Source organism: Engraulis encrasicolus, chromosome 21 (genome assembly GCF_034702125.1).
Source record: "Engraulis encrasicolus isolate BLACKSEA-1 chromosome 21, IST_EnEncr_1.0, whole genome shotgun sequence".
Lineage (NCBI taxonomy): Eukaryota > Metazoa > Chordata > Actinopteri > Clupeiformes > Engraulidae > Engraulis > Engraulis encrasicolus.
The window spans coordinates 27,418,037-27,445,974 of record NC_085877.1 but is presented as its reverse complement, the minus strand read 5'-3'; the positions used below and the strand labels follow the sequence as shown (position 1 = coordinate 27,445,974).

Here is a 27,938-nt window from a genome sequence, read left to right as displayed (position 1 = left end):
TTTGAGGTTCATAGCAACCTAGATAATAATTGCCAATGCCACTGCACACTTGTAAAGCAGGTAATCAATAAGGTTGTTCTAGCTTGTGATAAGGTTGGTAATCAGTGCCTTCCAATTCACTTTGAGAAATACGGCAATCAGAAAACAACCACTACTGTCTGCCAATGACTCTAACACACATCTAGAAGCACAGTGCAAAAACCTTGTGCATGTACAAACATATTGGAAGTCAATAAAATTCATTCTGAAATATTATTCTTCTCTGTGTTGTTTTTATCACTATCCAACTTTTGCAGCATCTTAGTATTACCCAATATTACCCTCCCCAAACTTTTTTGTTGCATCTTGTGCGCTTCAAATTTCTTATTTCCTGAAAGCAATTATTTTGTTGGGTTAATATGTTGTCTGTGCACAGGTACAGCACAGTCGCCATCTTATGTCCCAATCTCCAGTTCATTAACTCAGGTAGGATCATGTTAAATGATAGCTGCATTGGGGGAACTCACTGAGAACTAAGAACAACTGTGGCTTTGGCCGTCAATCATGGAGAATGAGGAAGAGAATGATGCAAAATATATCAGCCAAGAATGTTGCCTTGTGTATGAGGTAGCCTACATGTGACTAGACACATTCATGGCTTCTCATGTGAGGAGGGGCATTACATGTTCATAAAGGGGCAGAGGTGCTACTTTGACTTTGCATTTCATGTCAGATGAGAAGCAGAGCAGTTCAATGTCAGATTAAAAGCTTGTTTCAATGTCAGATTGAAGTTGGAGCCAGCACTCAGAAGGCATCATCTTGACATTGGGTAAGACAACTCTTTTTTTGTCCTCCGACAGGTTAATGTCAATAAATGAGGAAAGTTTGGTGAATGTTTAAAAAAATGGCTGTATTCACACTTTGGATTGTGCCCCAAAGGCGTAGCATCAAGATCTGGTATCCTATGTAAAACCACTTCAAATGGACCCTACACATTTTATATGATAACTCCCTGCGAACAACTCCCCTCCTCCTATACACCCGTGACTGTGCAATAACCAATATTGAGGAATGAAGGTGCGAAATGCAGACCAGATGAGGAGGTGCTGGCGACCCGATATGGCATTTTGAAGAAAGGAAAAAGGGCTACACTCTCCCGAGTTGTTTCCTAAGGATGCAATGTGATAACATTTCAAGCCTAAGGGCCTTCTCCTGGTCACTGTGACCTGAGGAAGAAAATTCTGGCCAAACCGTTGTCATATTTCATCTTTTGGTCACAAGTGTGTGGCACGTATTTCTTCGCCACTGTGTGAGACTTTCTGATACAAGCAGTAAAAATAGTGAATCTTGAAGTGCAATCCTGGAGGTTTTAACATCTACCTGTATAATCCTGACAACATTAGCCCTAATAGTACACTGCATGGAAAGAATGCCTTGGCTGGAATCATTTTTAGGCAGTTATTTCCTTGTTAGGTGAGAAACTGGTTTGTCATAGCATTAAGGAGTACTCAAGCCTGAATTTATTCAACACCTGTCATGTCTAACCTCTTCATTTACAAGTACATGTACATTTTTGTGGCACTTATAGTGTATCAAACGTATGTACATGTAAACTTTAAAAGGTACTGAACTTAACTATATGCAATCATAAATCATAAATAGACTGGGCAGACTCCCAGGTTTATAGCGGCGCAGAGCCTTCTTCAGGTTATATCATCCATGCAAAACATCCTTGCGTCCTTGTATCCATCCAGTACTTGTATCCTTCAACTTCTCTCCCTCTTCCCCAGACTCTGACCTGGCACTATGGAACTCTTTGGTATTCTATGTGGACTCCTGCAAGTAGCGTTTGCTGTGTTGCTGTTTTTGGGGCCCTTGTACCTCATCATCAAGGGTTTGTTGTCCATTTCTGCAAATTAATGTTAAACAAGTTGGTCTGATTTATTTATCTGATTGGTAATGCTGCTGTGTCTGTAATTGTTTGTCTATATTAAGCAATTGCAAAACTTGTAAAATCAATGATCAAATCTGAATAAGGATAGGCTGGTTCAGTGAATGAGATGGGCAGGGTTTTTACATTCTGAACTGGGGGTATTGTTGCCTGGGAACTCCCATACTGCCTTTAGTTCTACACAATCGCTCCGATCTGAAAGACACTCACTTGTGATTATGGTCTGGTGGTAACCAGGCAAGGGGTGTTCATCTCTGACAAAACCATAGTCAGAAAACCAAAAGGAATTTGTGCTTCATGGTGTTCACCTTTTCTCTTTGATGCTCATCTGCGTAGGGACTCTCAATCTCGTGCAAGATAGGATAGAAAAGGCACACATGATTGCAGTTTTATTTTTTTTACTGTATTTGTTCTAAAGTTTTTATAAATTTCCGCCATGAAGAAGTCCATGTAAGCCGAAACAAGTTAGCCTGGTCTTACCAGACCACATTTTTCTTCGTAATTCATTTTTGGTCTGGATCCACGATGTCCTGGAGCACTTGGGTGGGAGGAGCTGAGCTCAGCTCTGGTTTGAAAGGATCTCTGACCAATCACAGTCCGTTGATATTGATGACATAATGTTATTATGCGCCCAAGTGTGTTCGCTTATTGGCTGGTAACACTGTCCGTCTGGTGGTCGACCGAAAACCCTCCCCAGAGAAGTGTAATCAGACCATTCGTGAATCGTGAATTACAAAATAATTTAAACAAATTATGGTCTGGCTTGTCAGGTTAGAGACTCGTAGGCATGGTAGCCAAATAAATATGGAATGAAGACTGCAGCCTTGAGTGCCTCAGATTTCTAATCATCTCTGGTGAAATTAGTAAATTTGCATGGTGTAATTTGTAATCACACTCCCACACCCTTTGGGAAACAAGGCACTGCCTGAGGCCTATTTCTGAAAACTAGTTTGATCACTCTCCTGGATGCGTTCATTCCAAGTAAGTAGACTACTTAAAATAGTAAAGCATACAGCTGATAGTCAATCACTGTGACCTATGTTGAGAGGATCAACGTGTACAACTCTGGTCTTTTTTTAATGTTGGCACATTGATGCCATTGGTTACAGAAACAAATCTGGTCAACATTGCATTAAATGTGTTAAAAAAAACAAGCAGACAAAATAATGTTACTTCAGCCAGGCCCGTTTCTAGGATTTTGGGGGCCCTAGGCAAAGGGGTTGTCGGGGCCCTAGGTTTTTTTTTTTTTTGTAGGGGTGGGGGGGGGTTGGGGGGGGGGGGGGGGGTGGCGGACCTGACAGGGTTCTGTTTCGGGTTTCGGAGGGGCCAGACAATTTTTGGATGGCACTTCAGTCATTGTCACATAGCCTACCATAATGTCACAGAAACCATAGAAATCTAATGGAACAAACAAGAAGTCACCTTATAGACAGTGTTGTGGCAGGGCAACACATGCATGAAGGGCAATGAATGCATAAAGAGCAAGCATACACCAGCATTTCCTGTGAAGAAATGCAATCTAGTATGATAACTAGTCCCACAGTTTATTTTATGAAACTTTATGAAGAAAGACCTGGGCAAATATAGCCCATTCCATTCAGTAGGCTCCGCTCATGAAGTAGGCTAATTGAATGTTCAGTTTAACCTGGCCTGTCTCACATGAGAGTATGCCTATGGCCCAATCAGATTTTTTGACCCTACCACAAAAAATAATGATCTGCATTGCCAATCACAAATAAAGAAAGGTCTAATCTTTCCAACCACTTACAGTGGGGGGTTTGGGGGTATGTGATAATAGTAGCAAGAATTATAACCAAGCCAGGGGGGGTCTCCCCGACGAGATTTTTTTTCGTATTGCATCCACCACGCATTTGAAAATACAATCCAAAGTTGTTAGTAATACCGCAGCACACACAAATAGGCTACTCTGTAGCGACCAAGGATCACTGAACAACCACCTACGTTACTCCGTGGTTGACAGCTGTGTCAATTATAGGGGACCAATACCCCGGTGCCCTTGACCGCATAATGTATCCCAACCTCTCACTGTAATCCACAAGTTTCCAGAATCATGGTCCCAAATTCCAATGTGTAATCCATATAATAGCAAGAAAGTGTTCATTCGTTTCTTCTTGCGTTTGTCCACATTCAAAACAGTTCCGTGTCGAAAAAGGTGCGTTATTGAACAATCGACGTTTGCCCAGTGCTTGTTACAGCACATGGATAATGCTTCACGGATGTTTTTGAAAACATAACACTGTAGCCTAAATGAAGCATCTCGCTGTCTGTGCGATGTCAACTGGCCTGGGACAGTTTGGTTGCAGTACAGAGAGTAGCCTAATATGTCGCCTTCAAGATTAACTTTTATTTTAAACTGTCTTGAGCCAAAAATGTAATATAAACTGGCGTCTGCGCAACATCCAGTGAGAGATTATGTAGCTTCATCTTCAGTTTGTATTTGCGCTGGATTTGACGGTTGAACAAATTGGAAGGGGGGCCCCCTCGAGATGGGGGTACTTTGACTACATTTGTCGTTGCACCTTTTGGCAATTGACATTTTCACGTCGCTGTCGCTGATGCAAACCTATTGGAAGGGGGGCCCCCTCGAGCAGGGGGCATTAGGGAGGCGCTGTTGCTTCCCTCGCAGCAGAGCCCTTCATAAAGATGGCATTGCCTTATTATAAAGCTATTGCCATAAGTCATTGCTGTTGGGTCCATCTGTCGTCCTTGGGGGCCCCACCTACTCGGGGGCCCTAGGCAACTGCCTACATTGCGTACCTTAACGCAACGGGCCTAACTTCAGCGAAGGGGAGTAGAGTTGTCCAGTCAGGACTTGAACCCAGACCTTCTGGGCTTGTAAACTGGGGTTCAGACCACTACACCAAAGAGCCAGGCTCATTGGTATGACTGTCAGAACACACACACAACCCTAGTGATGGTCACTCCATCATACTGCCTTCCCCTTCGGGAAGTGCACCCTTGCGCTTCACACACTCAAGGTGTCCCTCACGCAACCTTGCGCCATCATCTATGCTTCATCCATCACTGGGTCCCTCGCACCGGGGTCACTAATCCTGGGGGTCCCTCAAATGGAATTACAGCTCACACTCAATGGGTACGCTTCCGATGGCCTCACGGTAGCCGTCCCATTTCTGTTTCCATTTGTAGCGAAGGGGAGTAGAGTTGCCCAGCCGGGACACAAACCCATACCTTCTGGGGTAGTAAACTCCAGCTCGTTGGCGTGACTGTCAGAACACACCCACAACCCTAGTGGTGGTCACTCCATCACAATTACCATAAGAATATTGGCATTCATTCATTATAATGTTCCATCATCTCTCATACAGGCCAATGTGCAACCCAAATGAGCCTGAGGAGGTGGCTTGGTGTTATTGTGATCTTCGTGTTGGCTCTGTACGGGCTAAATCAGTGGAGGGGTGAAGATGCCGATCAAGCACACTCTCTGGACCAGAAGGAGCCGGTTGACATGGACACCCAGCTCATGTTCAACAATCAACCTTGCCAGAGAAACAACAACAACAATGCATACAACCAATTCAGGCGTAAGCATATTCTACAGAGAAATAGCATTCCTAATAATCCAGTGGAATGGGCGGCTTACTTGCAAAACCAAGGCCTATGTGGGAGAGCCCCAACGCAGTCCTTTTTCAGACAATCAGATGAGCAACAAGTCAAAGCCATTTGCCATGGAAATGGGAAGAAAGTGAGGGACAACCTCTGCCTTAGTGATTTACCGGTTGTTGTGTATGATGTACAGAGCCACGAGGATAATGGTCAATGCCGCTGCACAGGTGCGTCCTCGAAATATGTTCAGGTTGTTCTAGCTTGTGATAAGATTGGAAATGATTGCCTTCCAGTTCACTATCAGATATATAACAATCCGACACCATCGAATTTGGTCTGTAGGTGACTCCAGCACACATCTAGACGGACAGTGCAAATTGACCAGAGTTGAGTTGGCTCCAATAATGCTGATATAGGCTACGTACATGACTCAATGCTGTACAGACTTAACATTCTCCTGCTCAATGCACCTAAAAAAGTCAACACATCTGATATCAGCTGGAATCTGGATTTAACAATGTTTAGTTTGAATGTTAATGTTAAAAGTATGATTGTAAAGATTAACATAAACCTCTAGATATTTGACAACATATTTGTAAAATTTAGAATTTAAAAGCCCCAGTACCATTCAGTTGATCTGAAGCTGGTATTTTTTTAACGTTCTGTACTGAAGGGACTGTAGTAGAGTAGACTAGAGACTACAATATGAATGCACACACCCCTACACACGCATACGCTTTATATTGATTGATAACTAATGTCATACTACTATGACTACTTCCATTGTATGATCAGTCATAGGTGATTGTTTTGCTTTCTACTGTGTTCTATTACAAATGTTGTAGTTATGTATCATTGTATTTGTGAAACTACATAACATAAAGTGGTGGCCTTGCTTGGAGGCTACAGTAGCTTAATGTTTATGTAAATGGCTGTAAGGTGCGCAGTTACTGACTGTATATTTGAAAATTCATGCTGTTTATTTTTCACTTCAAATACCGCACAAATAAAATGGCATTGGCAAGTGCTTTAATTATTGTCTTGTTGTGTGTGTGTGTGTGTGTGTGTGTGTGTGTGTGTGTGTGTGTGTGTGTGTGTGTGTGTGTGTGTGTGTGTGTGTGTGTGTGTGTGTGTGTGTGTGTGTGTGTGTGTGTGTGTGTGTGTGTGTGTGTGTGTGTGTGTGTGTGTGTGTGTACTGCACCATTCTACTTTGTGAGGCCACAGCTATTGGAGCACACCAACAAGCTAGGGCCCTCGATCCATGTGGGGCCCAAATCCTGGACCTCACATATTTTGAACCCTTTTGCTGGGGTAGTTTTGTTGTTACTAGTAAAGTTAAAAGTGTAAAAATATTTCCTGACTGACAGGTTAGGGTTACGGATTGTTTTGGTTTGGCCACAGTTTAACATTGTTTAGCTATTGTTAGGGTTAATATATGGATGGAAGGGCCCCACAAAGACAGGAAGGGCCCCATAAAGGTATTATGGTTGGGCTGTGTGTGTGTGTGTATGTGTGTGTGTGTGTGTGTGTGTGTGTGTGTGTGTGTGTGTGTGTGTGTGTGTGTGTGTGTGTGTGTGTGTGTGTGTGTGTGTGTGTGTGTGTGTGTGTGTGTGTGTGTGTGTGTGTGTGTGTGTGTGTGTCCGTGCGTGTGTGCAGAGGATTAGCAGAGGAGGAGGATGTAGCCTCTGTGCAGTTCCTGGACCAGCAGCTGTTACCCCTCAGAAGGGGAGGCAGAGGTCAAGCAAGGTCAGAGAGAAGAAAAAGAAAAGAACAGGCAGAGAGATAACACATGAATGAAAGAGAGGACTCTTGACGTCCAAAGTCACATTTTCACGCATTTCTGCCTCCAGAGTCGATCAAAGGGTTAAACTTGAGAACGGGGGGATGCTCAATGAGGGTTGGGCCAAAATGAAGAGAGGACCAAAGAAAACCCGAAAAGAAAGAATGCGAGCAAGGATACGACAGACAGACAACCGGACACAGTCAGTGATGAAGAGAGCTTGAAGACAGAGAGGATATCATTGGCACCAAGAATGAAATTAAACTCATAGAGAGTATACATAGGATAATAATTCAATTTACAACATAACAACTTTTCATTTAGGTCTCTTCATTTTTTGGTATTTGGGGGTAAGTAAGTCTGTTCATTTATTCATTTCTATACTAATGTCCATATTACATTTTCAGGAATGCTGACAATGCTAGAATTGTCCTACTCATTAAAAGTACAAAAGGGAATATGTGTGTGTGTGTGTGTGTGTGTGTGTGTGTGTGACGCGTGCGTGCGTGCGTGTGTGCATACGTGCATGCGTGCACGTGCATCGTGTGTGTATTTCAGGACTTAATAAAAACAGAGATCTGGTTTCTACTGTTTATGTACGTATATGCCCTTTAGAACCTACAGTATATTATCTGCTTTTGTTTCAAAGATGGTTACCCAAGGAGTGTACCACAAGAGGCGGTCTTGTGAGTGTGTGGTGTGGGGAGTGTGTTTGAGTGTGTGTGTGCTGTCGGGCTGTGTCACAGGCTTCTCTCACGGAGCCACGTCTTCCTCCTGCCGCGACCTAAAGCCCGGCCACGTCGGAGCACAGCACACACACCACACACACACACACCCGGGGTTCACACTCCACCCCAGCCGCACAGAGTACAGACCACATCAGATACTCACAGGTAAATAAATGCACAGATACACAGACAGTCACACGCACACGCATGTGCATACACACACACACATGCACACACATCAACACATATACACACACACATCAACACAGATACACACATACAACAAAAATGGGATAATCCAGGTAACTCCAAGTGAAAATGAGGAAGTGAATTAAAAAGCCTTTATTATCTTAGGGCTAAAACATTATTAAAAGAGCCAACATGTTTTGACCGTACTGGTATTCATCAGGGATTTATCTCAGATACACACATACCGATACATGTCCGCACACACACACACACATACATACACACACACGCACACACACACACACACACACACATACATACAGGCAGTATTGGACCCATCAGAAACTCACAGGTAAACTCTCTCTCTCTCCCTCTCCCTCTCCCTCTCCCTCTCTCTCTCTCTCTCTCTCTCCTCCTTTATTTCCAGTGACTCTCCGTAGCTCGCGGGCGTTTATGGGGTTCATGCTACAGGCTCGGTCCGTGCCTGGTGACCGTGTGCTGGGAGAGTTCCTACGGCCGCCCCCTGGCACCCAGCGCATGGCTTGCACCAGAGAGGGTGACACGCTCACACACTCCGACAAGCAGCTCAAGAGAAACATGAGCTTCATTTGGAAGGCACCCGCACAGCCTAGCAGAGACATGCGCTTCTAGTGAGTATGTGTATGTATGTACTGTATGTGTGGTGGGGTCATTGTCATGGGTGGTTCTAGACAGGGGCCAGGGTGACCTGGGGCCATGACTGCGACATAACATACATTTTTGTAGCCTATATTATATAATCCTAACATTAAAAATGTATCTCTTTTGACAGTTTATGTGGCACCACTGAAAAAATAGTGTCCCCCACCTCGGCCCCCCTGGTAATTTTGGTCTAGAACTGCCTCTGGTCAATGGTGTGTGTGTGTGTGTGTGTGTGTGTGTTTGTGTGTGTGTTTGTGTGTGTGTGTGTGTGTGTGTGTGCGTGTGTGTGTGTGTGTGTGTGTGTGTGTGTGTGTGTGTGTGTGTGTGTGTGTGTGTGTGTGTGTGTGTGTGTGTGTGTGGGTGTGTGGGTGTGTGACTTGTGTGTGAGAGGGATAGTAATGCATCTACACGTGTGTCTGGTAATGCAGTAGTGTAAAGTATGTGTGTGTATGTGTGGAGGACAGTAACATTCATTGTAGTAAAACATTAGTAAAGGGGTGGAGGTTAGAGGTGTAGGTCTGCATTGTCATCACTGATTACATAAATACAAGCACATAGACTGCAAATCATTAAACCAATATCATAATGCCAACTTCCTCTGCTCTCCTCATTGTTCAGCATAACTGTGGTCCAGTCTTACTTCATATACTGGTCGAGAATCCAGTCATCAGTGGTGCATGATGGAACTCGTAGTCTTCTGAGAATGATAAACAGCACATCAGAGGTGACCGGAAATGACCAAAATGAACTACAGACGGCTAGCATGAGCAGTCCAACATTCAACTTGGGTAAGCATGGCAAAGATGTACACCATACACAACAGTACATAACTGGTGTGTGTGTGCGTGCGTGCGTGCGTGCGTGCGTGCGTACGCGTGCTTGCGTGCGTACGCGTGCGTGTGTACGTGTATCCATGTGAGTGACAGAAACTGAAAATTGACTGTTACATTATTTGTTTGTACACTACACTATAAAACTTGAAAATTGTATTGTTTTCATCCACAGTGACAGAGCTCCCGACGGCTGAGGCCTTCACAACACCAGCCACACACACACTTCCCTCAACCTCCACTACCCACTCCTTGACCACCACTCACACACCCATCTTGACACACACCACGTCACAGGAGCCCAACACAACACCCAACACATACACACCGCACTTGACACACCTGACCTCACATGAAGTGGTCAACACACGCCGCTTGACATCCATTTCCAGTAATGTGCTAATGACGGTAAACACTAGCTTGAACGTGAGGGAACGGTTCACAAAATCAGGCTATACGTCTGGAACGCAAACCACGAAACCAACTCCAACTCGTGACAAACGCAGTTCTGCTTTTACGACACTAGGTGTCCTGTCTGAGTCATCTACTGTTTCAGAGAGCACAGGTTACACTCAGACGACACACACACAAACCTGGTATCCTAACACTCCACCACGATTGTTCAGACATGCACACTCGGGCACCAAATTCGCCACTACAACTAACACACCTGAGACATCCACAAGCACACAGAGCACGGGCTACACTACAAGGACAACCACACACACCTGGTACCCTAACACCCCACCACAATGGCTTCGACATACACACCCTGACGACAAATTCTCCACCACAACACAAACGCAGGAACACACAGGTTCTGCCACCTCTGGATTTCAATTTCCCTTTCGACCAGTCTCTCCAGTTGTGGACCCCTCGGCTACCTCTCGTCTCTCCCTGCCCCTCTCTGACCCCCGCAACCCTGCCAACATCCCACCACCCCAACCACCTTCCACCATCACCCACCTCCACCTTATGCAACTGTTTTCCGTGCTCACCACTTCTCCCTTACCACTCTTGGAGCCAGCCCCTCTCCCCTCTCTCTCCTTACCTGCAACTACATTCTCTCCCACAACACAAACCGCACCTCCCGCCACCTTTCAACTACAATCTGCCTCATTGCGTGATGGCTCGCTGGTCACTCACCTCTCTGTGAGTGACTCTGATCACCTGATCTCTGCCATCACCCCACCCTCAACTTCACCCTCATCTTCTTCCGCACCATCTCCCATTGCCCACCTCCACCACTCCTCCTCTGTGCCCAACACCTCTCACTTACCATCCCTGGTACCCTCCCCTCAACCTTTCCGTGACCACCGCAGCCCACCTTCAGCCTCCCCCTCACCCCCACCACCATCTCCTTTCGCCCACCTCCATCCCAACTTTTCGTCCATGCTCAACATATCTTTCTCACCACTCCTGGTACCCTCTCCGGCTCCTCTCGTCTCCCTACCAGACTCTGACCACCTCACACCTCCCATTGTTCAGCTCTCAACCTCCCCTACACCTCCACCACCACCACTCCCTTTCCCTAACCATCCCTCCGTGCTTGATCCCTCCCCAGCTCCGCGCCTCTCCCTGCCTGACCCGATACCTATCTCCCTCACCCAACTTACCGCCTCACCACCACCACCACCAGCATCACTTCCAATTCCCCACCACCTCCACCCCAACCTTTCCTCCATGCTTAGCACCTCTCCCTTGCCACTCCTGGATCCCTCCCCAGCCCCTCGCCTCTCCCTACCCGACCCAGATCCTGCCCCCCTCACCCCACTCTCCCCGTCCCCACCTCCTCCAGCCATTCCACTCCCCTCCTCCATACCACCCGTCGATGCTCATCCACCTCTAAGGACGTCCAAGCGTCCACCACAACCACCGCCACCACCCCCCACGCGTGACGGCACCGTGCCCAGGCGCAGGGCCTCGGAGCTGGGCCTGCTGCTAGGCTGCTGGGCCGGGCTGGCCGTGGTGGTGACGCTGGGGCTGCGGTGCCTGCACCGGCGCTGCTGCCGCAAGCGTAGCGAGCTGCGGCTGGACGAGAGGAGCCGGCGCTGGGAGCAGGAGCAGGAGCAGGAGGCCCAGCGCCACGCCATCATCCACGTGCGGGAGTACAGGCCAGGAAGCGGAGGAGTGGGGTGGAGGGACGACGGAGGAGGAGGAGGGATGGGAGGAGGTGTAGGAGGGGGAGGAGGATGGGGGGATGATGGTGTTGGGGGGGAGTTAGTGAGGGTGCGGAGGATACGAGAGAACAGCTTGTTGTTATTGCAGACCGAGTACAATCTTATAACTCCACCAGGTGACTAGAATAATGGGTACACATAATCAGAGGTGTCAAAAGTAGAAGTAAAGTCCTGGTGTAAGTACAACACTAGCACATGATATTACATATCTGTTTCAACATTTATTTAGTTGTACCTAATGAGATAGATAGACTGTGTTGTTATTGAAAAACACTAAAAAACCCAAAAGAACCAACCACAAACCTGATCCAACCAGTGCAGTCAGCAGATCATAAGATAAGCACACAGGTCTACTGGTTACTCAGATGAGATACCTGTGTTGGAAGAAAGCTATGTACTTTTTGGTACTTTTACTTTTACTTTTGACCCCTTACACCAGGGCTATTCAAATGATGGCCCTGGGGCCAGATGCGGCCCTTGGACAGCAAGGTTCTGGCCCCCCACAAGCCCCCTGAAATACACAATCGTTTTTCGGAATTTAGAGATAAAAGTATGGGTTCCGTTATCGTGCTGAAATAGGACACGGGACGTTAAAATGCAGGAAATTACATCTAAGAAATGCAAAACTTTCTGGGGAGGACCCCCAGACCCTCCACTTCAATGAAGTCTCCCATATTTTTTTCATTGACAGTCGGCAACTATAATGCATAGCCTACGTATAGTTTGGTCCCTTTACTGGGAGGAATTTGAAAAAACTGGCCCTCGTTGACATTTAATTGAATACCCCTGCCTTACACACACGCACGCACGCACACACGCACGCACGCACGCACACACACACACACACACACACACACACACACACACACACACACACACACACAATCTCAGTTAACTGAGCTTGATGGCAAGTCACTAAACCTTTCCTTTTGGAATAAGTAAAGAGTTTTAGACTAGATTTGTGTGTGTACATTCTATAGCACTTGTGATTGGTGACACATGAAGACACGTGGGTTGTTATTCCCAAACTATTCATTTTTGTTTTTATTAGAAAGCACACCTTAGCATGCTATCTGCAGATATTCAAATGCTGAAGGAATAAACGCGTTCAAACTTTACCATACTAGTAGGCTGTAGTTACGGTATGGTGTATTGTCAAATCATAATACTGTATGTTTATTGATGGAAATAATCTAGTAATGCTACTGACAACGAGGTCTACTCAGATTAAATATTTGTACGCTGCATGTAGTATTTTATACTATTGTATTTTTGTGTTGACCTTACCAAAGATGTTTTAAGAAAAGTGTTTAAAATAATAAAAAAAAAGGTTTTGCAATAAAAAAAACATTGTGCATTTCAAAATTATATTTCCAACTGTGTAAATTGCGAAAATTTTGCTTATTGAAGATGAAGATGGGGATAGCTTCCATTTCTTAAGTCCTTCAAGCCAGCACCAATGAAAACTGAATATTTCCATTGACTTGATGGGGCTTTTAAGGCAAAGACACATAGTTCTGTCTTTAGCCCTACTGGTACCGTCAGAGAAAGTCATTGGTTTTGACCACTCAGAACTTCATGGCACAGCCCTTCTGTAAAAAAAAAATAATAATCTACTGACAGACAATCATGAAATGCAAAATGATGCATTGTAAATTTTGAAAAAAAATACTTGATAGTGTTGCTTTACAAATGTGTTGTCTCTGCTATTCATTAAGATGTACTTACTGTAATACTTCCAGCTCAAACATGCACAAAGCTACAACAGTCTTGCCCACATGTAAAAACACTTTTGTTGATACATACTGTAAAGACAGAGAGATTTCTATGTGCATCTTGTCATTTGCATCATATTTCAACAGGGGCTAAAACAAAACACACATTGAGACAATAGCTTTCCTTGCAGTATTTAATCAAATTACAATCACTCAAATATTAAATAGTGCAGTATATCAAAAGCTTACAGAGTTGTGTTTTTTTCTATCCTTTTAACTTTGTTATCTAATTCTGATTGAATATAAAGTGTGCTTAAACTTTACACAGACCGTAATTATGATATATATTTTTTAAGAACACAACTGTAGTCACTGATATTGTGAAGCTAAACGTTTGACTATGTCATCATTCATCTGCCAAAGTTACTGATTTGTCTCATTAAGTGCATTAAGTTGATTCCCATCAAATATAGTAGATGGAAATGGATGGATGACGATGGATATGCCAAACAGGGTTGCATTTCTCGAAACCAAAGTTGCTTACTACATTAGCTACTTTGTTGTTTTCAATGCATTTTCCCATTGGCAACTACCGAAGTTGCTAACAGGCTAACAACTTCTCTTTTGAGAAATGCACCCCAGGGTTGCCAGATGTGACTGATGACTTCCTGACTAATAAACGCTCAAAAGCCTGGAGTGTCCAAAACCCACCCAATTTGAATTTAATTCTATTGATTTCTATAGCCATACTTCTACAGGGAAAACCCCAATGTTTTTTTAAACCTGATTGTCCTAAAGAAACCAGTTGGGCTGGAAACGGCCCAATCTGGCAATAGGGATTCCATGCGCTGTGACATTGGCAGCCATGGCCTAATCTAATGAGTAAGGAGTTGGTCCGAGAGTTGGATTAGGGATTATTTGCGTTTGGTTGTTTGTTTGCTTGTTTGTATGTATTAGGGGTGTTTGGAGCTGGGCTGCTAATTTTCCCTGGTTCCTAAATAACTAAGTCACTGTATAAAGTGTGAACAATTATATAGGGCTATGTCACTCTGGATGAAAGCAAATGGTGAGGATCAACCACAAGGACACTAAATCATTAAGATAAACACCTGTATGTAGCCCAGACATGATGCCAAATTTGTCCGGTAACACTTGACTTGACGCCGGTGTCATAAGCATATCATTACAGTGAACTTTTATGAAAAGGGTCATATGTCCCTGCCATAAACATTTTATGACTGTTGGCCTTAAGTGACATTCGGTTATGGCAAAGACAATGAAGGGCAACAGTTATACAATGTTTATGACATGGACATAATGTTTATGACTTATCTATGCATGCATATGACACCGGCGTCAAGTGAAGTGTTACCATGTGTTCCATAGACTTGAGAGCTACCTGACACATGCATCTCCACCACTCCCTCTACTAATATAATCTTATCTAATTTTGGTTGAAGAAGGAGAAGAAGTTTGCCTCCTTGCCATCCTTGTTCACCTCAAGCTTGGCATCCTTGCAAAATGGCGGTGGAACGAACACATCAGGATCCACCCCCACAACATTGTCGTAGTAGCTGAGAAAGAAAAAACACACAAGAGGTGGTACAGATGTGCAGGCTGTAATTTAAATTTGAAAGGAAGTGCAATCAGAGATGGTAGCAACACAGGCACAATTTGACGAATAGGTGTGATGGTGTGTGTGTGTGTGTGTGTGTGTGTGTGTGTGTGTGTGTGTGTGTGTGTGTGTGTGTGTGTGTGTGTGTGTGTGTGGACGGGGGGTGGGGGGGATGGGCAACAGGGCGACAAATGGCTCAGTTGTCCCGGTCCCAGGGAGAGAGGGGGCACAGTTGCCTCTGCCAAAAGTGAACATATTTCAACTTTGACAGCAACAGATACGTTCACGAATCAGACCATATGTACACAAAAATGCAGATGAGGTCATAGTAATAGATCCCATCGGCATGTTTGGTCCGCCCACCCAAAATGAGCAGGTGCCTATGTGGCGGGGCGCAACAAGCAGCTTCGAATGAATGGCAGTGAATAGCTGCTCATAGCAGGGAGTTAGCAAAAGCCATTTACCAAAATTATCTAACAAGGCACGTCCAGAAAATAATGTTCGCTTTGTTGATGAAAAACAAATGCGGCCCTACCGTGGCTTAATGGTAGGGCACTCGTATGCTACGCGGTCGACCCGGGTTCGATTCCAGCCCAGGTCCTTTGCTAACCCTTCCCCGTCTATCTCTCCCAAACATTTCCTGTCTCTCTCTCAAACTATCCTGTCAAGACCAAAAACATATCTTTTTTAAAATGCAGATGTAACCCCCTGCAGAACTTGTTGACTGTTTGCCTATGGTGATTTCTCCATACTGTTAACCCATTTGGGAGACATCTCTTCTGAACCATAGCTGATCTATGACAACCTCCACATTCATTTTCCATTGATTAATTGAAAAAAAAAGCACATGTTTGTCATTTTTGTCTGCAATGCAAGTGTAACTGAGGCCAACTAGCAGAGTTCGCCGTGGAATGTTAGTAAACTCCCTGCGGAAGCCTCAATACAGTGCGGTAGCGTTGGGCTATTGGACCGGCCCTTTAGCTCAGTGGTCTCGTACTGTGCCTCCCATTGCCGAGCCGATGCAGTTGACGAGGTGGCAGGTTCACGTCCAAACCGTGCGGGAACACCTCCGTCACACAAAAATGATACTTGAATATTGATATCACGCTGCTAACAGCTGATATTCACAGAGACTTGCAGTTTTTACCTCCACATTCTGCCCTCTCATTTTGGGTGAGCACACCAGAGATGCTGACTGGATCTATACAGTACCTGACCAAACCATGTCTGGCATTCCAGATTATACAAATGTACTAGAATAGAATAGAATAGAATAGAATAGAATAGAATAGAATAGAATGTTACTAAGTTAGGATGTTAATACCATGTTACTAAGAGGATGGCTACTATTAGGGGGGCCAGGCTATGAATTAAGAAAAGGGTGTATTACGTAATATTCTGACAGAGGCGGACTTTAAATTGAGCAAAACTAGACAGTTGCCTAGGGCCCCAACCAAATGTACACTCCATAGGGGCCCTAACTGTCACAACAATCATGATAAACACACCAAAAAAGTAGGCCTCATCTTAATTTGTCACTTAATGTAAAATAACCAAAGATATATACGAGACATAACACTAAAATAGCACTCTCATTCCTTCCATGCCAATTGGTGACGTGTTTCAAGAATTACTTTTGAGGGCCCCGTGTTTATATTTCGCCTAGACCCACCCCTGTCTTCTGTAGCCTGTCAGAACTGTTGGAGATGTGAGATGAATTCAAGTGCCTCACTCTGGTGGGGTATGTCTTCCCGCCAGTTGTTGACCAGCACACCCTGCCCCGGACTGGAGGAAGTGCCCAGCACCACCTGGGACATGAAGGCTGCCCCTTTGGGCACCTCAAGGGGTTGGAAGTCAGTTGGGCCTTGCCTCTTCACACAGGACTTGTTCAGACGGTTGATCTCATAGTCAATGCCCTGTGATATGTGCGAACATTAAGATTGTTTGTGGTTGGAAACATAGTGTGCTGTTTAGATTATTCTTTCAATTCTTTTTTTATTTCATGTGTACATTTCGTGTCAATAGATTATTGTACAGAATACATGTAAACTGTGTGACAAGAAAAAAATATAGCCTATGTCAAAGGTAAAATATTATTTATATGCTGCCACCTTACTGCCAATGGTGCCACTTCACAGTATTCGTTGCACAGTGGTGTAGCTCTCACATAAATGCACAAATTCACGAATTTCCCTAACTTAAAGAGGCACTAGGTAGGATGACGTCATTTGAGCGGTGCCCGTGACATGCCTATCTCAAAATCTATACCGTAATGAAAAAAGGCTGTTCAAATGAACTTGCTGTGAGTTTTTTATCCCGGAATGCCTGCAGAGATGATACAAATCTGAATACGGTATGTAAAGCGAAGTTTTCAAATGAGAAGTGTTTCCCACGACATTCCCTCGGACCGCGCTGCCAAAAGTTGCATGTGGGGTTTTCTGACAGCGCACCGTGGAAGTGATCACGAGAGACATCATTCGCTCACACCAAATACTCGCATAAGCGTCGGCTGACTCCGCACCGTGATTAATTAAACTTTTAATCCTACCTGGAGTCCCTTTAAGTACGTTAGGCTACATCACCCCTAAAACATATAAAGTGTGTGTGTGTGTGTGTGTGTGTGTGTGTGTGTGTGTGTGTGTGTGTGTGTGTGTGTGTGTGTGTGTGTGTGTGTGTGTGTGTGTGTGTGTGACAGCAACTTATATTTATTTACCTCCTGGAAGAGCATAATACTCTCAACGATAACGCTCTTGTTGCCAAGTGTTATTGTCTGGTTCAAGTAGATGCGCTGGTTGGTTGCATCATAAGCTTAGTTGCGCACGATCCAATGCTTCTCTATCTCCTTTTGGGTGGGGGGGGGGCGGGGGGGGGGGGTGGCGATAGGACAGTGAAGATCAGACAACAACAATTACACTTTTTTGTGTGTGTGTGTGTGTGTGTGTGTGTGTGTGTGTGTGTGTGTGTGTGTGTGAGTGAAAGTGTCATGAATGGGGAAGTGCAGTAACACATAAAGCATTTAGACAAAGCCTACCCACACTCCTGCCTGGTTACCACCAGACCTAATCACAAGTGAGATCTTGTGTCTTTCAGATCGAAACGATTGTGTAGAACTAAAGGCTGTATGGGAGTTCCCAGGCTACCCACACTCAGTTGCTGCCTTGTAAAAGCTTACTGTAATTTGTGTAGCCTACCTGCACTGTTCCTCATTCTTGGTTCCTTGTGGGTGACCAGTGATTGACAAATAGCCACTTATTTTCACTGACTCTCCCATTGGAACTCTTCTTTGTTTAGTGTGTTTCCCTTCAGAACAAACTACTCTACGCTTCTCAAAACTATCTAGCCATCAAAATGTCTTAATTTTTTGGTCCCTGAACACTCCAAATTTCATTGTTATCTCGTCAGTTGGTTAAAGGGCAGCCGTGGCCTAGTGGCGTTGGTCTTTCAATCTAGGGGGGCGGTTCGAATCCCCCCTGACCTCTCCCTACATCTCCATCCATGGTTGAAGTGCCCTTGAGATATAGGCCTACTGTTAAACTAGGCAATGCAAACACATAGACGAAAAAACTCTAAGAATTATTATATTTTACTGAGACTAAACTACATGAAATGAGGTGCACTGTTCCTTTAAGTTATAGGTGTTCTGTCTAAGCCTATGTAGCCAGTCTACAAGTTATCAGCTCTGTAAATGACTGCTCATTATTGACTGCATGGAGGTACTGAACTGTAAGAACTACCATAGTCATTTTTCCTGTATACTGAGATGGCGCCTCTGAAACACAGAAACAATCACAAAAAGAATCCCAGAATGAACACATTTCCACAATAACAGAATACAGGTCAACAAACAAAATTATGGTAGACATTTACAATGCCTAAAGTCCAGTGGCCCAAATCTAAATTATAGTTGTAGTAGTGTAGCCCAGTGTTTCTCAACAGGGGTGCCCAGGGTGCCCCGGGCCCCCCTCAGGGGTGCCGCGGAAACGTGGCTGATGAATACATTATGTAATATGATACATATTTGTCTAAATTGATAAGTTAATGCTAGTCAGTGGAATCTTTCATCTGCCATTTACGCACAATAAAGTAAATATAGTTCGCCCCAGTCAGCTGCAACTTCAAACGTAGGTCATGTGATGTCTTCAAATGTGTTACTTTTCTAAGCTTGTGTGGGTGCCTTGAAATTTTTCACGAGTTGAAAGGGTGCCTCGCCTTAAAAAAGGTTGAGAAACACTGGTGTAGCCTACAGGGGAACACTAATATGTGTACAACTAATATGTGTAAAAGATGGAATTCAACCTCTTAAAGGATACGAGCAGAAACTATGTGATGATGAAAAAAGACTTAAATGAATGAAAAAGTCATACTGTCCTGTTAGAGCTAATTGGGAATACATTATGGCCTCAGAGAAATTAGGTGTTTTAAACATAGAAAATGTGAACAGACATACCCATGCAATAGACACACACACAGAGAGAGAGAGAGAGAGAGAGAGAGAGAGAGAGAGAGAGAGAGAGAGAGAGAGAGAGAGAGAGAGAGAATCACACAGAAGAATCTCCACAATACTTACGGCATGGCTGAGGCTTTTGAGCGTTGCCAAATCCAGTAGTCAGGCACAGCAGCCCCACAGTCGTCCAGAACGCAGCCTGCATGTTTCCCTTACGTTCACTTCACCTGCTCACACTGCTGTGATTTACTTTACCCCTCTCTGTTGTGTGTCTCTGACCGTGTCTCTGTTTCTCTCTGGCTTATCCAACAATCAGGTAGGCTTTATAAAGTGACAGGAAGTCTGTTTTCACTTCCTTATCCAACAGTTTTTCTACTGGTTTGGATTGTTCCTTAAACCCCATGATGACATTCTGGGTGACATTCTGAATGGGCAAATCCTCAAACCAACTTGCAATTCATTTCCACAACAGAATGGTATTTCTCATTGCTTTCATCACATTTCGAATGCTTTGTATGCGTTTCAAATGTCTAGAACAGGGATGTCAAACTCAGGCCCGGGGGCCAAATATGGCCCACGGAGTAGTTTTATTTGGCCCGTGAGATCATTTCGAATGTGTATTACAGTTGGCCCACATTCGCCATAAATAGTGTATTAGGTAAGACTTGAACATGAAATTTAGTACAGTAGTAATATGAATGTGCCCAGGCCAGTGAAAACAGCTCACACTCAAATGCAACAGAATAAGCGCAGGGACATTTGAACTAGGCCTATGATGGGAATCTGTTTGTAAAATTGTGTATGCACAATTTCAGTCCATTTCTTTAAAATAAATATTGAGTTTAAAAAACATAAATTAATAGCCATGTTTAAATAATAGCCATGTTTTGCACAAGAAGAGTGCCTTGGACTCTAAATGAAATAATACAGACAGACAGACAGACAGACAGACAGACAGACAGACAGACAGATAGATAGATAGATAGATAGATAGATAGATAGATAGATAGATAGATAGATAGATAGATAGATAGATAGATAGATAGATAGATAGATAGATAGATAGATAGATAGATAGATAGATAGATATCCCATGTGTTCTGGGATAGCCTATATAAAACAAAATGGGCAATCAGACAATGGGAGATTTCCTTGCAGTATTTAATCAAAATACAATCATACAAAGTGCTTCAAGATTAAATAACGCAGTACATTAATAGTGGCTGGATCTGTGTTTGTTCTATCATTTCCACTTTTTTACCTGATTCGGAATACATTTCAAGTGTGCTTTTACACAGACCATAATTTTTGTTTCTTTGCTTTTTTTTAGAAAACAGCTGTGGCCGATGTTATTACAGTATGATGCTAAGCATTTGACCACATTACGTGTCATATTTCCTCTGTTTCAGTCAGCTGTAAAGTATAGTCTCATTTAGTGCAATATGTTGATCAAAAAAAAATATTCAATGGAAATGGATGGATGATGATGGATATGACAAGTTACATGGCAGTGGCCCGGGCTCGACTGGCTGGGATAAAAAAAGAGGCCCAGGCATTTTTTGTGCGCCTCCTTTGAAATTGTGGCCCTATCTCTAAGAAAATAATTTAAAAAACGAATCAAATCATGTAGTTAATGGCCTACCGGGAAATGCCCTGCATGCCAAATTACCAGTCCAGTTCTGAGTGCACAGCAACCTGTAGGCTAGGGTCCCCAGGCCATCTTAATGCATATTTGCTCTCACAGGGATGAGCTGCCACAAGCTATCTTGACAAATCCATCTACCATCCAACTCCACCACTCCCTCTGCTAATCTAATCTAATCTCAGTTGAAGAAGGAGAAGTAGTTTGTCTCCTTGCCATCCTTGTTCGCCTCAAGTTTGGCATCCTTGCAAAATGGCGGTGGAACGAAGACACCAGGATCCACCCCCAGTACATTGTCGTAGTAGCTGAGAAAGAAAAGAAAACAAACCAATGAAGAACTAGGCCTGCATTTGTAGGCTGTTATTTGAATTGAAATTCAATATGGTGGACACTGAGAATATCCACCACATTTTGTGCAAATTTCCAAGTTATGATGAATATTTAGAAATTGATGATGCCGCTAAGTATATATGAAAAAGATGACATTTGAGAATGATCGTCATAAGTTCTAAAAAAAAACCTACTAAAAATGTCCAAACTCTGCCGTACTGACTACTGTATTGTGGTTATGCTCGACTTACAATGCATCGGACCACAATTCAACCAATCATTTTCACTCACCTTACACTGACCATCCCACCCAGGCTCTTTGACTTGAAGAAAGCAGAGACAGGAAAGCAGCCAAACTCGGTGAAGGACAAAAAGTACTTGCCTGTGACACAACAAAGAACAAAGTTTCATAAGAGAAGACCCACAAAATCAAAGGAACAAACAAAACAGTGGATGAAGCTGTCTGATCATTCGCGGCCAGTTAACACAAATTTCAGCTGACCAGTTAGGCTACTGCTGGTAGAGACTGCAGACTGCTAAACAAGAGCAATAAGAGGCAGCAATGGCCCCTTAGCTCCCCTAGCCCAATGAAAACAACCAGCATACATCATTTTTTCGCCCTCTCTTATTGTCCTCCACTATATGATGCTATGTCAATGATAATAATGATGTCTTTTGAGGATATAAGAAATATGGAAGAAAAAATTACAAACAAAAAACAAATAGGAAGAAAAAGAAAGAAAACCTAGGGGTGAGTGGTTGTGGTGGTTAGGTTTATTTTAAAAAAGAAAAAGAAAAAGAAAAAGAAAAAAACAATCAGCAGACGTCTTACTCTGCTTGTCGGGCATGTCTCCCCACCAGCTGTTGACCAGAAGACCCTCTCCCGGTCCAGACAAGGTTCCTATCACCACCTGGTTTACGAACTCTGCCCCCTTGGGCACCTCCATAGGGTAGAAGTCAGCCTTCAGGGGCTTCTTCACGCAGGTCTTATTGTGATGGTTGATCTCATACAGAATACCCTGTGAATGTGAACATTAATACAAGGCTGTCACATACAACTTGGCCAGACTGAAGCTAGTCAGATAGCATGCTAATTCTGATAGAGATCTCAGCAATAGTAGGGGAGACCGGGGTTGGTTGTCACACTTTTTACTTAAATCTAATTTCTGCTACATTGGTATATGGTAAGGACACCCTTTCTGTCCATAGTTATTGACTGATGTCTCAGGTCCATTTGGATAGTCTTAGATCCAGAAGACTCCTTTCTCTTAAAAAGATATGGATTGTCAAAGGCACCTTGCACAGATGTGACAACCAACCCCATTGCGGGGTAGGTTGTCACACCCCATGGGGTTGGTTGTCCCTGTGTTATTGTAATGGGGAAAATGGAAAAATAGAGACATATTTTAAATTATATATTTTTCATTATTTTCAATGAAATATGAAACTAAACTACACTAAACTAATCTCTTGTGTATAAAATCATCAATTACATTTTAAAAACCCATTCGTTTATTTCATTTTCACTTCATTTCATTAAATTCATTAAAATGTCACTGAAATTCATTAAAAATCATTAATCCATAAATGTTATCCATAAGTTCATAAATGTCAAACACAAAGCCAACCAATCCTCAATCATGCAAACATACAGTGCACAGGACAAACTATAGCCCAATAAAAGTCATAACAATGCCAGTACTATCAACTATGCAATGTAATTCATGTGACAACCAACCCCGAAAAAATTGTGACAACCTACCCCAACTGACATTTTGAGCTATTTTGGAGGCTTGTGTCCACATGCATTACTCTAGCTCTGAAAGAAACTAACCAATTTGTAGCTTTACCTTTACACTTTCAAATGGCAATATTTATTGTGACATCAACTTATAGTGCCATGACTTATAAGAAAAACAATGGAGCCCTCAAAAGTTGGTTTTGCATGTGAAAAACACTTTAAGTTGTCTCACTTCAAAGTGATGCTGGTTTCACCTCCACTATCAACGTAGGTGACCTTAGACCCCAATTCTAAATAGATCTGTGTCAAAACTTTTGATCTACGCCCTATAATGGCTGAGATATGATGACTGTGACAACCTACCCGTGTGACAACCAACCCCAGTCTCCCCTATGCACCTAGGCCTACTACTTTGGTAGGGACAGGTAGGATTATTCCTTCCCTCTATGTACTGTATGCCTGCAGTTAATTATTTCTTTCATTTCATAACGGCACAAAAGTTCCATATGGAACCTTTAACACATCTGTTGCCAATGGAAACCAGATCATACTACTGGCTGAAATGGTGCCACTTTATTTAACAGTTACAATACAGTGTTATTTGTACAGTGTATATACCTCCTGATACAGCATCAGTGCGTCGTAGGTGAAGGTCTTGTTGTTTAAGGTTCCCGTCTCTCCCAGGTGCATTCTCTGGTTGACGACATCGTATGAATATCTGCCAACCGCCCACAGGTGCTCATCCTGGGTTCCCTGTGATGGGATTTCGAGAACAAGACGGTGAACTCCACATTGATATGAAAACCTTTTTTTCCCTTTGTGCGTGTGCGTGTGTGCGTGTGCGTGTGCGTGCGTGCGTGTGTGTGTGAGTGTGAGCATAGGCGTGCACAGATAGGGACAAGGAGGTGCTAAAGCACCTGCCCCTTTTCCCTACTGGACAAAACTGCCCTTTTAAAATGTTTTTTGCAATGTATTGTGGTCCATGTTGACATGATAATCTACAAATGCCTCATGATCATGATCTTACAATAATTCCCCGATAATATATACGCATACAGGGGCGGCTCTAATCCCTTTGGGGTCCTAGGCAAAATATAAACATGGGGCCCTCAAAAGTCATCATATAGACACACAATTCTGTTGGTGCTATTTTAATCATATGTATCTTCGATTGCTTTACATAAGCGGCAAATTAAGATCAAGCGTACTTTTTTGTGTGTTTACCGTGACTGGTGTGACAGCTGGGGCCCCTATGGAGGATACATTTGGTCGGGGCCCTAAGGCAATTGCCCAGGTTTGCCTAATGAAAAGTCTGCCTCTGTGCGTATAACCTCTATAACCTAGTAAGGCAGCAGGAGGTTCCACGTTCCACCAACCCCCTTCAGCACCAGCTCCCCAAAATGCCTGTGCACACCACAGCCAGGGTTGCCAGATGAGGCTGATGATTTCCAGCCCAATAAATGCTCAAAACCTGCCTAGAAGCACAAAATCCCGCCCAATTCTATTGATTTCTATGGCAAAAATTGGGCTGGTTTTCCTGCTAAATGCCATTTTTAGCCGCACACGGCCATCCAAAGCAGCCCAATTGGGCGGGAAACAGCCCAATCTGGCAACACTGACCACCATGTGTAGGTTGTGCTCATGACCAGGGCCGCTCAGCTTTATCCGGGCCCGGGACAAAGTCATTTGGGGCAGCCATGGCTCAATGGTTAGAGCACTGGTCTTCAGATCAGAGGATTGGAGGCTCGTATCCCAACCCTACCAGCACCTTCATCCATGGCTGAAGTGCCCTTGAGCAAGGCACCTAACCCCACATTGCTCCAGGGTCTGTAGCCAATACCCTGTACCTAAAATACCTGTAAGTCGCTTTGGATAGATATTACAAAAGCGTCAGCTAAGTGTAGTGTAATGTAATCTGAAAGGCCTTTATCCTTACATGAGCATCGAGCTGATGTATTTCGGTCGTGTACGACCTCCTTCAGGGGGGGCTAATTGAAAATGTTTTTCAAATAGCTCTGAAGAAGGTTGCACACGACTGAAACATGTTGGCTTGATGTCCATGAAAGAAAATAGGACTTTGAACTTTACCTCAGTGTGCCTCGGATCTCTCTTGATCTCACAACATGCTCTCTTGGATGCCGATGAGCATGTAAAGCTTAATTGCCCCACACACACAAAATTATTCGGTAACACTTTATAATAATGTCTGCTTAGTAAAGACTTTGTACGTAATTAACTAATGATGAGCAAAACATCAACAAATGTTTTTATTATTAACTACGTTTAATTAATGCTTTATAAAATATCTACAAATAATATATTCAAGATTTTACATACCTTATAACAAAGTATTTTATTCATTTACAAGCAATTTGTAAATGTTTGATAAATATAAAATATTAACATAACATTTCCTAGTCATTCACAAACATATGTTAACATTTCCTAGTTATTTACAAACATTTGTTAATGTATTGTTCATCCTTAGGGGGTATTTACTAAGTGTTATTAATGCTTTATAAGCAGACATTATTATAAATTTTTACCAATTATTCCCATCTTTCTCTACCACTGATGTATTTCCAAAGCTCTTTGCCAGGAATGCTTCCCTTCGGAAGAAACGTAACTCCACTCAACACATCACTGTCCAGTGGTGTGGCTGCACTAACTTAGCAAATCTAGCTTGTTGCTGCTCCAGAGAATACTGAATAGTTAAGTCAGCTGAGTACTTGCATCCATGTAATGCAGGGGTGTCAAACTCAAATTGACTGAGGGCCAAAACAAAAATCTGGAACGAAGTCGTGGGCCGAACTCATCATTTATTTAAAAAAATTGACTAAAATTGTGCGTAGTACATGCACTTCATACTCATAGTTAAATTTCACACACACACTTTCCCATCATGTATGGTAGTTCAAATGTGTCTGCACATCCTGTGACACACCATATTTCATGTTCAAGTGTTGTTACGCTATGCATTAATGGTGTAAGCCTATGTGGGCCAACTGCAACACCGATTTGAAATGATCTCGCGGGCCGAATAAAACGGATCCGCGGGCCAGATTTGGCCCCCGGGCATGAGTTTGACATCCTTGATGTAATGTATTCAAGTGTAGCTTGGAGAGCAAACTTACCACAGTCATGGATCCTGTATACAGCGGTGGAGAGCCTGCAAATCAGAATTACAAGCAGTGTCAAATAACGTACTGCATAAACAAACAACAAAAAAGGACGTTTTGAAGATTTGTCATTACAGTGCCATTACAGTGGTGAAGAGCCTTCAAATCAGAATTACAATCAGTGTCAAATTACGTACTCCATGAACAAAAAAAATATGACATTTTGAAGATTTGTCATTACAGTGCCATTTCTTTGATCTAGGGAGGAAATTGCCACTATTCTTTTTGTGCAACAACTTTCGGATCGGTTTACTAGTCGTGCAGGGATGTTTAAATAGGGAAAACGTGGAACAATTTGGTCACATCTAACTTAAGGCACAGAATGATGTCCATTGGCAAAGCTGAGTCAAGCTAATACTAATGAGTTTAGGCCGTGCGCGTTGTTGACTGGGGGCACGTCCAAGGACGAGGCAGGTCGGGAGGAGCTCATATCAGGTCAGAGAAGAACACACTTAATTATTGAAACAAGGTGAACTGTTCCTTTAAATGACACAATTGCAGCGCACTGTAGAGGGTAGCAGAAAGACTATACATGTACACATAACGATTATTACGCCAAATATGAAGTAGACCTACGATAAACTATGTCAAGATTTGAGAAATGGCTTCAAAACCCAGTCAGATTTGTTTCCAGTATAACAGAGTAGAGAGTAGCAAATAGTGGCAAGTGAAATTGCCATAATGTAATACACAGAAATAGTAATTCTCTCTTTCGCTCTGTCACACACACACACACACACACAGAGAGAGAGAGAGAGAGAGAGAGAGAGAGAGAGAGAGAGAGAGAGAGAGAGAGAGAGAGAGAGAGAGAGAGAGAGAGAGAATCTCCACAGCAATACTTACTGCATGGCTGGGGCTTTTGAGTGGAGCCAAATCCAGCAGTCAGACACAGCAGCCCCACAGTCGTCCAGAACGCAGCCTGCATGATTCCCTTACGTTCACTTCACCTTGATACTCAACACCTGCTCACACTGCTACGAATGATTCACACCTGCTCCAGCTCTCTCTCTCTTTCTCTCTCTTTTGGTCTGCAACGCTGCACTGTAAACAATGAGAAAAGGGGGGAAAGGCAGCCAATCCCTGATGCCTGTGCTCCCTCTCACTTCCTTATTTATGCAGTCCGAGTCCAGTCCAGTCAAGACCAAAGATCCTCCTTCCAGGTTCTCTCTCTCTCTCTCTCTCTCTCTCTCTCTCTCTCTCTCTCTCTCTCTCTCTCTCTCTCTCTCTCTCTCTCTCCCTCTCTCTCTCTCTCTCTCTCTCTCTCTCTCTCACACACACACACACACACACACACACACACACACACACACACACACACACATTACACATTAACCTTTATTCCAGGTTGACATATTTCTATAGTATACAT

General features: G+C 43.5%; 2 protein-coding genes across 2 annotated transcripts; both read right to left on the bottom strand.

Annotated features, from left to right (window-relative positions):
• Positions 1 to 14,801: 14,801 nt before the first annotated feature.
• LOC134437332 (ependymin-1-like) lies at positions 14,802 to 19,927 on the bottom strand. Its single transcript, XM_063186825.1, has 4 exons — positions 19,801 to 19,927; positions 18,968 to 19,002; positions 16,932 to 17,149; positions 14,802 to 15,192 (listed from the first exon to the last, which is right to left on the bottom strand). The coding sequence occupies exons 1-4, from the start codon at positions 19,880 to 19,882 to the stop codon at positions 15,063 to 15,065; spliced, it is 465 nt and encodes a 154-aa protein (XP_063042895.1). The 5' UTR covers positions 19,883 to 19,927; the 3' UTR covers positions 14,802 to 15,062.
• An 893-nt stretch (positions 19,928 to 20,820) lies between these two features.
• On the bottom strand, positions 20,821 to 27,657 carry LOC134437067 (ependymin-like). Its single transcript, XM_063186503.1, has 6 exons — positions 27,413 to 27,657; positions 26,525 to 26,559; positions 24,009 to 24,143; positions 22,482 to 22,668; positions 21,941 to 22,031; positions 20,821 to 21,624 (listed from the first exon to the last, which is right to left on the bottom strand). Exons 1-6 carry the CDS (start codon positions 27,492 to 27,494, stop codon positions 21,501 to 21,503), a joined length of 654 nt encoding a protein of 217 aa, XP_063042573.1. The 5' UTR covers positions 27,495 to 27,657; the 3' UTR covers positions 20,821 to 21,500.
• Between the last annotated feature and the right edge of the window lie 281 nt (positions 27,658 to 27,938).

Bases quoted from the DNA above. Each gene is read 5' to 3' on its own strand.
- LOC134437067 (XM_063186503.1), bottom strand. From the start codon at position 27,494: ATGCAGGCTGCGTTCTGGACGACTGTGGGGCTGCTGTGTCTGACTGCT. The intron at 24,144-26,524 runs GTAAGTTTGCTC...ATCCCATCACAG, and splicing joins ATACAGGATCCATGACTGTG to GGAACCCAGGATGAGCACCT. The intron at 22,032-22,481 runs GTAAGACGTCTG...GTTGTGTCACAG, and splicing joins AGACATGCCCGACAAGCAGA to GCAAGTACTTTTTGTCCTTC.
- LOC134437332 (XM_063186825.1), bottom strand. From the start codon at position 19,882: ATGCAGGCTGCGTTCTGGACGACTGTGGGGCTGCTGTGCCTGACTACT. The intron at 19,003-19,800 runs GTAAGTATTGTG...TCTGTGTTTCAG, and splicing joins TCAAAAGCCTCAGCCATGCC to AGGCGCCATCTCAGTATACA. The intron at 15,193-16,931 runs GTTCTGACAGGC...TTTCTTTCTCAG, and splicing joins TTCATCTCACATCTCCAACA to CTACTACGACAATGTTGTGG.